The sequence below is a fragment of the Loxodonta africana genome, chromosome 8, assembly GCF_030014295.1.
Source record: "Loxodonta africana isolate mLoxAfr1 chromosome 8, mLoxAfr1.hap2, whole genome shotgun sequence".
NCBI classification, from domain to species: domain Eukaryota; kingdom Metazoa; phylum Chordata; class Mammalia; order Proboscidea; family Elephantidae; genus Loxodonta; species Loxodonta africana.
Window position 1 is genome coordinate 6,109,130 of NC_087349.1, and position 12,223 is coordinate 6,121,352.

At 59.7% G+C, this 12,223-nt stretch overlaps 1 protein-coding gene across 2 annotated transcripts; it reads right to left on the reverse strand.

Moving 5' to 3' along the window:
• Positions 1–53: 53 nt before the first annotated feature.
• Positions 54–8,304, reverse strand: ZYX (zyxin). 2 transcript variants are annotated; one of them, XM_064289608.1, is made up of 9 exons: positions 8,068–8,296; positions 7,163–7,362; positions 6,965–7,057; positions 6,272–6,871; positions 2,576–2,696; positions 2,260–2,429; positions 1,999–2,177; positions 902–1,022; positions 54–512 (listed from the first exon to the last, which is right to left on the reverse strand). In XM_064289608.1, exons 1-9 carry the CDS (start codon positions 8,267–8,269, stop codon positions 408–410), a joined length of 1,791 nt encoding a protein of 596 aa, XP_064145678.1. In that variant the 5' UTR covers positions 8,270–8,296; the 3' UTR covers positions 54–407. The 2 variants fall into 2 exon arrangements, 1 of the variants encoding a protein (XP_064145678.1); XR_010322562.1 differs by having other exon boundaries at positions 399–512; positions 902–1,089; positions 8,068–8,304.
• Between the last annotated feature and the right edge of the window lie 3,919 nt (positions 8,305–12,223).

Below are 12,223 nucleotides of genomic sequence, written 5' to 3' on the forward strand. Positions count from 1 at the left end.
CGGCCCCATCCCATCCTGAGGGCTGCAGGCACCACACAGCAGTCTACCGGCGATTCTGGAAAAAGGTTCTTTATTGCAGCTGTGGCCACAGCCTGGCGGGCAGCATTGGTGGGGGCAGGCCATCCAGCCCCCAGGCTCTGCACCCTCCCTCAGAAGCAGGGTGCTGGGCTTGCAGCGGTGAAAGCAGCACAAAGGCCTGGTGCCCCTGGGTGGGTGGCTGGGTGTGGGGGTCATGGGGCCCCGCAGGGTGGACAGGGGAGGGGGCCAAGAGCCCAGGGCTTGGGCCCTGCAGCCAAAGAGCAGGGGGGTTGCTATTCAGGGCCCTGAGTCCCAGAGGGACTAGAATGAAGGTGGGGTTGGAATGGGGTCAGCCTGAGAGGGTGGGCCACGGCCCAGCAGACTGGCCCTCAAGTCTGGGCCCGGGCCGTGTGGCACTTCCGGCAAAGCACGTGTCCATCCAGGGGGAAGCAGCCGTCGTCGTCGGCCTCGATGGACAGAGGCTTCCCACAGTCCTGGGGGGATGGGACAGTGAGCCCTGGCTGCTTCTCACTCCCAACACCCCTCCACACAGGAGCTCCCCAAGGCCACCTCTGGTCCCCCACTTCACACTGCTGGATGGGCGGTGGGCAGGGTTGGTCCAAGATGACCCCTATTCTTCCAGCCTCTCCCACCATCCTGACCACCTTCCTCTCACCAATGGGCCGACCCGACCCCTGCACAACAGATCACAGCCCCTGGCTGGCCCTCATGGTGTACCCACAACTCAGGTGACCTCACAGAAACCCACACTAGGGTCAAGAAGGCCCAATGACTCCAGCCCCAAGATGAAAAGGGCCTTCCCCACCCTGTTGGTGAGCAGTGCCCCACCCCCGCAATGTGACCAGGAAGCAGGGACTCGGACCTCGCACTTGTAGCACTTCATGTGGAAGTTCTTGTCCAGGGCCACCACCCGCACAGTCTCCTCTCGGCCAGGCTCCGGCATGATGGGCTCAGCACAGACGGAGCACCTCGGGGCATACTGCCTGGGGGGCAGAGGGGCGTGTGGTCAGCGCAGGGGGAGAGAAGACGGAGCACCTCCGGGCATACTGCCTGGGGGGCAGAGGGGTGCAGGGTCAATGTGGGGGGCAAGAAGACAGAGCACCTCCAGGCATACTGCCTGGGGGGCAGAGGGGCACAGGGTCTGCGTGGGGGGAGAGAAGATGGAGCACCTCAGGACATACTGCCCCCGGGGGGCAGAGCGATGCAGGGTCAGCATGTGGGGTACAGGTGAAGGGGCGCAGGGTCAGCATGGGGGGGCACAGTTGAAGGGGCACAGCTCCCTACACACACTATGTCCTACATCCCCCATGGGGAAGCTTGTGGGAAGCAAGGACCTGCCTCCATGACTGGCCCCCACCAGGGGTGTCCACCTCTCCCGCGCCCCCCAGGTGCCATCCTGACACACCTCCGCTGCCCTCCCTCCACTCCCCTCAATCCCGCCCACACATGGGAGGGGTCTTCCCACCCTCCCAGTCCTGGACCCTTGCCCAGCCCAGCTCTGGGGAGCCTGCAGTCCTCCGCCCTCCATCAGGGGGCTACAGGGAGCCTTGGGGCCTGTAGTGGGAGGTCAAGTCCTGACCCTGAGATGGGGTCCTCCAATGTGCACCTCAAAAGCACAGTCAGAGGAGCACAAGATCCAAGGTCTCACCACACTGCCCCTTAGCCGGCAATGGGGTTTTGCTGGTGGCCTGAGCAGGCAGTCACCTTGCAAATACTCTCTAGGGAGAAAGTGCGTCCCAGGCAGCTACTCCCGGGGCCTTTTAGAACCCAGCCTGCATGTGAAGAAAAGTCACTCACAAGCTGTACACGATTCACATGCTCACAGTGAGCTCGGCCAGCAGGCCGGGACCTGCTGCCCAGCCTACATCCCTGAGCAGCTACAGCCAGACAGGCCAGACCTGCGCCATCTGGGGAGCCACGCTGGGGACCAGGAGCACCCAGAAGGGGCGGGGTGCTCACTTGTGGTAGTCAGGGACGCAGTGGGGCCGGTTGGCCTGGTCCACAATGAAGGAGGTGCCCTCCAGGGGGCAGGCACAGACCACACAGGTGAAGCAGTTGGGGTGGTAGGCCCTGCCCGTGGCCCTCAGCATGCGCTCTGTGATGGGCTGCCCGCAGGTGCTGCACTTCTCCAGGGTCTCCTGCCGGCACAAGGCGAGTGGGCAGGGGCGCCCAGGCCCCTGCCTGCCCCAGCAAACCCCGCTGCCCCGGCCTCCCACTCACGGTATAGCAGCCGTCACAGTAGGGTGCCCCCTCCATACTATAGAACTGCTGCCCCTGCAGCTGCCGGGCGCACTGATGGCAGGTGAAGCAGGCGATGTGGAACAGCTGGCCCAGTGCACGAACTGCTGGCTGGGCACGGGCCAGGGGCTGGCAGCAACGGCCGCAGAGCTCTGCAGGACCGGGGAGGTGGAGGTCGGCAAGGGGGGAACACTCGGGGGAGTAGTGGTGGCAGGGCTCACTGTTGGCAGCTGCAACAGCAGAGCTCTGCAGGGCCGGGAAGGTGGGCATCAGCAGAGGGGACACTGGGGGGACTCACCACTGGGGGCCGCACCCGACCTCTGGGGCTGTTCCATGTCCTGCATGAGCTGCTGCGTCAGCTGCTCCAGCTCCTCTACCTCCTTCAGGGTCAGGGGGCCGGGGGCCCCAGGGGGGCGCACCTGAAACCCCAACACGTTCTTCAGGCTCTGAGGCCCTCTTCCAGCTTCCCAGAAGCTCAGGGCTAACCTTTCAAGCCCTATGACCCCAGCCCCATCCCAGGCCCCACACAAATAACCAAGGGAAGGGACGCCCCTGAGCCTGGACATGTCCACCCTTTGCCAGCCCTCCCTGGGTGTCACAGACAGGCTGAGGATGGGTGGACGCAGGCCACACATAGCAGCTCAGCTCACAGAAGCACCAACACGGCGGAGCCACGCAGACGCCATGAAACATGCCACACACCACCCAGGCCGCACATGGCAGGCAGACACACCTACCGTCCACCTGCTGCCGGGCAGCGAGAGCGTGAGGACACAACACAGGCGGTCATGGTTAGAGCCCAGGCCGCACTAGAGCTCCAGGCCTCACGTGTGGGCTCAAGGACTCCCAACCTCCCCACTGCCAGGCCAGCCTACCGCCTATGCGGGCGATGATGGTACCAGGGTAGGGCAGAGGCTGGGGGTAACTGCTGTAACCCTGAGAACTGGAGGGAGTGCCACAAGGCTACACCTTCCCCCAGAGACACTCAGTGGGAGCACCAAGCTGGTCTGCTCTGTGAGGCCCCCTGCTGACCCATCCTGTCTGCCTGCAGCACCTTCCTCCCAGCCGAGCCACCACCCAAGGGAACACGCTTTCCTCCATCCACACATTTCTGCACCTCTCTGCCCAGGAGCACCGCTCCACCACCATCACACGCCCCTCAGCCTGGCCAGTCACCTGTGGATCCCTGCGTCCTCTGTTCCCTGACATGGGTCCCCATAAGCCCCTTCACAACACTAACTTCAACTTTTCCCTCCCAACTCTCCCTTCCCAGCAGGCTCCATGAGGCAAAAGGTGGGATACAGCCAGCCCCTGCTCTCCGGCTACTCCTGGGTGACCACTCCATTTCCCTCAAACTGTGAACTGGTCTTCAATCTACCGGGTAACCAGAGTCCTGCATGACATACCTGCCCACCACTATTCCCCTCTGCCTGCCAGCTGCAATGTCCCAGCTTCAGTGCCAGAGGCACCCTAGCTCCTTGACTCCACCTCAGTCACCATCCAGCACAGGCCCCATGGACCTCACGTCTGACAACCTCATGACCTCCAAGACCCTGAGCTTGAGCCCCCCCACCCAGCCTGTCTCTCTGACGTGCTCACGACCACTCTGCTGCCCTAGGCCACCCTCGCTGATCTGGCCCAATCTCCAACCCTGGGCCACATCACCCACCTTCTGTGTCTACCTCAGCTGCAGAGACACGGAGAGGTGACCGCAATGCAAAGGGGCACTCAGCACCCTGGTGCCCTCCGCACCTCGCCCCTGCTGTGACTTGGCTCCAGGAACTCCTCGTTGCCTTCTCCCCAGCAGCTGTTCCAAACCTTTCCATCCCCTCAAGCCCCCAACGGCTTCACCCCCTCAGTCCAGATGACCTCACTGCCTACATTACAGAAAAGATGGAAGCCAGCCAGTCCGGACTCCCTCAACATTTTCCCCCCCACAGAAAACAGTGGTGATGTGGTCCTTGCCCTGAAATGCCTCTGGTGGCCTGCAGCAGGCCCTCCTCCAGACCCTGGCCCTCAACATGCTTGCCTTCTCTCATACTCTCTCGGCCCCCATGGGCCTTCTCCAGCTCACACCACACCAAAGTCCTCCCCTCACTTGCAAAGGCCACACACCCACCCACAGCCCTTCCCTAGGCCCCTCGGGGCAGGCACACTCCAGCAACTCCTTCTTCTCACTACCCTCCCTCCGCAACTCCTCCCAGTCTGTCTCAGGATACAAATGCACGCCCCCCCCCCTCCCCGCACCACCACCACCACCAAGGCACCTAACATGTCCTTATAGTACATCTCTGGCCTCTGGGGCCCATTCTCCTCAATCCCCCGCTGAAAAGCACTACAGCTTCGCCTTCTCTTGCCTGTGATTCCACAGGCGACTCCTCCACTCCTTAAGTACGTCTTCCACCCTTGCTGTCCCCACCTGAGGCCCTCTCTATGCACCCCCTGACATGGGAAGTCTCCTCACGGCCACTGCTCTGGACATCACTGGCCACGACGTGCACATCTACAGCTGGAAGCCCACCCTCCATCTCTAACTGAAAGTAGATCCTGCTGAGAGAAGGTCCCGCTAAACCTCTTGCTCAACGTGCTGACACCAGACTCCTCCTCTTCCCCTCCAGCCCATTTCCCCTTCGGGACTTCTCTATTTGGTCAACAATCTCCGTTCCTGGCACACCCAGCCTCAGCCTCCTCCGCGGCATGACCCCCCCCCCCCCCCGCAACAATGCTTATCAGTTCCTCAGCTGGGAGCGCCTTCCTCTGTAGCAGCCACAACTCAGAACCTATTGTTCACTGGCCAGTCACTCTGGCCCCGGAGTGGACTCACACACCTCTGCTGGGAACCACCCCCAAAGCCTCCAAAACTGCTGCTTTCACTGCCCCCGCCCACCCCAAAACCACAATGCCTCCCCCAGCACTCGGAAGACCCCGAGCTGGGCTTTCGTTTCCTCTTCCTTGAGCCCCACCTGCCGCTCTAAGTGTAGCTCTGTGATGTTGCCACTGGAGACTGCTACTTTCTCTTCTCCAGTGGTCCCGTGCACCCCTGCCCCGCGGTGCTCCTGAGTTCCCTCTCCTCTCCGGGCCCTTCTGTCCCCAACCCTTGGAGCACACCGGCACTGCAAAACCTTCCCTGGACTGCAGTCCCCACAATGGTCCCTCATCTGGGACCCTGAGGCACAGGACTCCACAGAGCTCCTGGGCGCCTGGCATTCACACCGTCACTTGGATGGCCTGGGGAGATAACCCCTTTGCCAGCCAGACCCTGGGTTCTGGTGGCAGGAACTGTCTTGGAGTCGCTACTTCCACCTGGTGCGTTCAGGCCAGGCACAACGCCCAGCCCTGCCCCGTGTCAGCTCACTTCACCACACAACCACAGCATCAGGTACCATTGTTTGCAACAAGGGCAGCCAGGCTCAAAGTTCACTGGGCTCCCCTGGAGTCTCCAGATTCTGTCCCACGACCACAGGCACCCACCCTCCAAGCCCCAGGTATCTCTCCCATGTCCTGAACACCATGCACAACAGAGGCCAGCACTACTGAGCTGGCTTGGCCATGTCACTGCTGCCACTGCTCTGATGAGCAGATGGGCCATGGACAGGAGAGCAGAGATAGCTTGAAAAGGCAAAGAACCAAGCTCAGAGTGGTGACCTTGCCCCTCCCCTCGAACATTTGGGCAGCGATCTGTGATGGTCCCCACTGCCAGGCGGGCCTCACCCAAACCAGGCCCTGCCAGACCCTTCCTCCAGGGGCCCTTCTTCTTCTGATTGTCCCCCAGCCCACATCAGAGGAAAACTCCTACCCCAACACCACCGAGTCGCCCTCATTCCCTGCTCCTGACTCAGTCCTGCCTAACCCCAGCCCCCTGGTCTCAGCCTAGTCCAGGTCCTCTCAACTGATCTACCTGGGCCTGTCCTCCCTCACCTGGGTTGTCCTCCCTCACCTGGGCTGTCCTCCCTCACCTGGGTTGTCCTCCCTCACCTGGGCTGTCCTCCCTCACCTGGATTGGAGCAGGCGGCGGTGGGGACGCTAGGTGCTGCTTCTCCTGCAGGTGGGGCTTCTCCCTCTGCTGAGCATAGGTGACACTGGGGGGCTGAGGGGAGCCTGTGCCCACGGAAGAGGGAGCTTCAGGGGACCCCAACTTCTGACTGGGGTGTGATGCAGGTCCACCTGGGGCTCCAGGAGCTCCAGGGCTGAACTTAGAGGCCACAGGAGTAAACCTGGGAGCCACCGGAGAAAACTTAGGGCCTGGGGGACCTCGGGGCTGGGCGTGGGCCAAAGACACAGGCTGGGGCCGCGCCTGGGGCTGGGCCTGGAGCTGGGCCTGGAGCTGGACCTGGGGCCGGGCCTGGGGATGGACCTGAGGCTGGACCTGTGGCTGGACCTGGGGTCGAGCTTGGAACTGGACCTGGGGCCGGGCCTGGGGTGGGACAGGGACCTGTGTCTGGCTCTGGGGCAGGGCCTGAGCCTGGGACAGGGGCTGGGAGCTAGAAGGGGCCTTCCAAGGAGGCAGGGGTGCTGCCCCCCCAGTTGCAGGCCTAGGACTGGATTTGGGAATGAAAGGTGTGGCAACCGGAGGGGGCACATATCCAGAGGACACCTGCAAGGAAGGGAGAGGGAACAGAGGGGTTACAGAAGTCAGAGAAGGGGTGCCCTCAGCCTGCTCTCAGGCTCTCCCTGCCTCGCCCCTCACCCGGGCCTTGAAGGGGTCGTTCCTGGTCATGTCATCCAGCAGCGAGGACAATGAGTCGATCTCCAGGTCAATGCTGGTCACCTTCTCCCTGGGCTGCAGGTCAGGGTCAAAGAGGCCCAGTCCTCCAATCCCCCCCCCAACCTGGGCACAGGGGAGGGAGGTGAGGGCCTCTTCCACCAGGCGTCCCAGCCTCTGTACCTGTTGTGCCAGCGGTGTGGGCGCCTCAGTCCCTCCCTCCTCCTCCAGCGGGGGCGGTGGGGACGGGAAGACCTCTTCTTCCAGGGGCGCAGGGGGGAAGGGCTCCTCGATTGGGGGAGGGGGCGGCGGGAAGGGGCCTCCCAGGGCACTCTCGGCCTCATCGCCATCCCCGAGGGGCGGAGGGGGCGGTAAGGGAAAGTCTGGTGGGAGGGAGAGGGGGTAGTCAGCACAGCCCCTCAACCCCCTCCTTCTATGGCTTCAACCACCACCCAACTCTCCTGGGGCCCGCGGACGTGCACGGGGGTAAGGAGGGGCACAGGGCGCCGGGGCACCGGGTCAAGCGAGAGCACCTCGGAGGAGCTGGATGCCCCGTTACACTTTGGAGAACGCACCCCAAGGAAAGAGTACTGCCCCACACCCGCCCCCGCCGAAGGGGTTTGGCCCGGTCCCAGGAGCCCTGGCTCCCGGCCACGAGCCGCGATGAGGTAAGAACATCTGCTCCGGACGGGGGCTGCGCCAGCCCCTCCGCAGCGGCCTCTCCAGACGACCCCCATCACCCCTGGGCCCTCCCGGGAGTCCCTTCACCCCAGCATCACCCTCCCCCGCCCGTTGGCGCCTCCCGATCTGTCCCGGAGCTTCTCCGGGCCACGAACCCCCACACCCCGGCACTCCCCCGCCGGAGCCCCCAGTCCTGATGCTGCCCGGACAACTCCCACCTCCCGGAGCTTCCCCCCTCCCCGGCTCCTGGCCCCCGCCATCCTCCTGGTGCTCCCCCCGTACCCTCTAGTCCCCGGCACTCCCTTCGGGGCCCCCAGTCCTCCTGCTGCTTTCCCGGCGCCCCCCAACTTCCGCAGCCGGCAGCCCCTACCCCCTGCGCTCCACTCCCCCCACCCGGCGGGGCATACCTTCGGGGGGCGGTGGGGGCACCTCGCCCACCCGGCCCATCTGCGCGCGCTGCGCCCCGGGTGCGGCTAGGGGCTCGCCGTCCCCGTGCCGGAAGGGGTTCACTTTGGGCTTGGGGGCCACCACCGGGCCGAACTTCTTCTGCGGCGCGTAGAAGGAGGGCGCCGAGACCGCGACGGCGTGGGGCGGGCGCGGGGCGGCCATGCCGGGGTGCAGGGACGGCTCGGGCCTCGGCGTCCTGGCTGCCCGACGCCGGGGCTCTGCGTCCGGCCGCCGCAGCCGGGGACTCACTCGGGGCGGGGAGAGCGCCGCGTGACCATACAAGGAGCGGCCAGCCGGGCGGGGAGCGGCCAGGAAACGCCCCCGGAAGGCGCGCTCCGCCCGCCGGTCCCCGCCCGCCCGCGCCCCGACCAGCCTCTGATGTCATTTCCTGATACCCCCCCACCGGTCCCCCGGCCCGCGGACCTCTGACTCACGGTCCGCACGGCGGGCGGGCCAGGGACCCCACTAACCATTGCTGGCCGCCTGCCCCGCTCTGCCCGAACTGCGAGGCGCGCTGGGACCGTGCAGGGCATGGCGAGTGGGCGGCGCCCCTCACTGCGCCCACCTAGGCCCTGGACCTGGGGGAAGCACGAGCCTCCAGGGATGCCTGGAGGGTGCTGACTCCCAACCCTGGGCAGCCCCAAAGACTTCCAGGAATGCTCGTGGCCACGCCTGTCTGCGGGGGTAGGGTCCGGGCGTAACCGGCGAGTGGATGGGGTTGGGGAGAACACGAGGTCTACAGCCCTTTCAGCGCCCATCCCGACCCCTCCCTCCAGCCCATCAGGGACTCAGAGCTTATGCTCCGTGAGGCCCCGCACTGGTCCGGCAAGATTCCTGGGCCTCCGACTGGGTGCCCCAGGCCACAGGAAAGAGCCCAGACCGGGATTTTTTTTTTTTTAATGGAACGTGGAAACTTACCCAGTAGCTCCCTGAGGTCCTGCGCACTCACTACCTGCAAACACAGGCCATCCACCTTCTAAGTCCAGTACCCCAGCCCAAGGCGCTAACGTTTCTTGTCCTCACCGCCACCTGAGGCGGTCCTGCCCACCCCCTTCTCCCGTGTCCCTGGCCCTCCACTCAGCTATACTCAAGCATCTTTGCCATGCTTCAGAAATCATCCAGGCCGGCCCTTCAATTTACCCGGAAAACAGGTGGAGAGCCTATGAGATTGGCCGCAGGGTCCAGGCAAGAACCGGGAGATGGCTCAGCTCATCCACTACACCCTGATGTCCACCTCGTGGCTGCTCTTCTTTCACAGGTGAAGCAGTGCTGCATACAAGAGAGTAGGTGAAGTCACTGGGCAAAGGCCCAGGTTAAGTGCCCAAACTAACTGGCAAGACTCTTAACTACACTTCTCCAAGGGCAAAAGAGTGGCGATCTGCCTGCCTTATTGCATTATATGAAGGTATAAATGAAATAACAGATCTGGAAGTTCACTATTCAGTCTTATCATTCAGGTCCCCGTTCTGCCCAGATTAGAAATCCTAAGGCCAAAACCGCTTGAGTAGTTCTGACTCCATGTGTATCAGAGAGCTGTGCTTCACATGGTTCTCAATGGCTGATTTTTTGGAAATAGCTCACCAGGCCTTTCTTCCCAGATGCCTCTGAGTGAACTCAAACCTCTGCCCTTTCAGTTAGCAGCTGAGCCCTTTAACACTCAGTACCACTCAGGGACTCCTAACCTAGGGCAGTTTCTCCCATATATACCTTCCTCAGTTACCAGGCAAATGTTGGTACAGGCCATGCCCTCTCCTTCCTTCAATATTAGAAAGAAAGCCCATTACTGTCAAGTTGATTCTGACTCACAGTGACCCTACAGGACAGAGTAGAACTGTCCCATAGGATTTCCAAGGAGCAGCTGGTGGATTTGAACTGCCAACATTTTGGTTAGCAGCCTTAGCTCTTAACCACTACACCACCAGGACTCCCCTCCAACATGACCAAATCCTTGATAATACCTAAAGGAGGCCTGGAGGTACAATGGTGAAGTGCTTGGCTGCTAACCAAAAGGTTTGCGGTTTGAACCCACCCAGCAGTCCCACAAGAGAAAGAGACAGTGATGTGGTCCCATAAAGATTACAGCCTAGGAAACCCATGGGGTAGTTCTCCTCTGCCATTTGGCGTCACTATGAGTTAGAATGGACTCAACGGCACACAACAATACCTAAAGCTATGCCTTCTCAGACCCCACTGATGTTTCTTTTCTCTGATGTCTTCCTTGTATCTGTCACCAGCGTTTCTCACAGTGGCAAGCGTGTGTGGCCATGCACATCACAAGGTATGTCATGCTCACCTTCTCTGACACGTACAAGCTGGTCCTGGGCCTGTCACTTGGAAGACCTGCTAGAAATGTGATACTGGGTTACCTGTACATGTTGGAAATTGTATCTTGAGCTTTCCAGACCAAAAGTCTCATCACCAGCCCTTCAAGGAAAAGCCCATTGCTGTCAAGCCGACTCTGACTCGTAGCAACCCTATAGGACATAGTAGAACTGTCCCGTGAGATTGCCAAGGCTGTGAATCTTTTCAAAAACCGACTTCCACATCTTTCTCCTGTACCACGGCTGGTCAGTTTGAACTGCCAACCTCTCGGTTAGCAGCCGAGCATGTAACCACTGTGCCACCGAGGCTCCCTCTTCAAAATATACCCACTTGAAAAAACAAAAAAGAAAGGTTTTCACAGAGCTTTATGGAAGTAAAAACCATGTACCCTCTCAGTGTCTCCTTAAGTAATATGCATGTGCAAAATATAGTAGGTTTAATTGTTAGGCAGCGAAACCTATTTATAAATCAAGAATAGAAAAGTGCGTAGGAAGGTTTAGTTTTACTGACAACTAAGAGCATTCGGGATTCAGATAATATTCTGCTAAGCATTGAATCCAGCCGTTCTCAATACAGTTAGAAATGCCGAGTGTCCCAGAAGAACCGGAGCACTGCCCAAGCAGCCCGGGAAGCCCCAGTGGGGCCTCAGAGCCAATGCTATTAAATACAGACAATGAACAGTAACAGCCCTTATGAGTCGTAGGTATTTTTCTTAAGTAAGCAGTTCTAATGGATGTCCTTAGGTAGGATATGTAAAATGCAGCAAGTAAGTACATGCCGCACCCAAAGCTTGGAAATGAGAAAATGAATCCTGGCCTTGGCTGCCTAAAACATCGCAACACCTCCAAGGCTTCTTATCTACCAGGAACCAGAAAGCTTTTTTTCAAGGGCACACAGCATAAAGTAAGAAATTAGAAGCAATCAAGGAAGGAACAAGTGGCAAAACAGTAAGACTTCCACTCGCTTACTTTGGACAAGTCATCAGGAAAGACCAGTCTCTAGAAAAGGACATCATGATTGGTAACGTGGAGGGTCAGAGAAACCCAAGGAAAACCATGAGTGAGATGTATTGACACAACAGCCTTAACAATGGACTCAAACATACCAACAATCAAGACGATGGCACAGGACCAAGCCATGTTTTGTTCTGTTACACATAAGGTCGCCACGAGTCATAGTCAACTTGACAGCAGCTAACAACATTTCAATAGGACGCAGAGGGACAGAGGACGCCGAAGCTCCAGTGCAATGCAAGGCACTCCTAGTAAAATAATAACAACAATCGTAGCACGCGTCAGATACTGCTTAGATGTGGTGCTGGATGACACTAAGCGCTCTAAATATTTCTCTCTCGTTGAAGCCTCATAATAAACCTAGGAAGAATGTACAGATATTATCCAAACTAGGTGTTTGATTTTTCACCTCCTAAATGGCAGATTTTTCTTTTTTTTTTACAACACTAGTGTGTTATTATTTATGGCACCCCCTGCCCCCTCCTCCATCCTCATATTCTATTACCTCCTCCCTTCAGCAGCCCCAGCCTGGCCTGTTAAGAGTCTTCCCTCATTGCTTTAAACTCTTGGACCACCATTTTCTCTTTCTATCACGTGACCAATTCTCTTTGTTGCTGTGTGTGTGTGTACACATGCACACATGTGTTTGTACATGTGGGTTGTGTATATGAAAGCTTCTGCATAATTGAACATCCCAGAAGACTTCTCAAAGAATTATTAACAGTGGTTAGCACTAGAGAGTAGAATTGGGGGAAGAAAGAAGGCTTTTGGACTCATATCT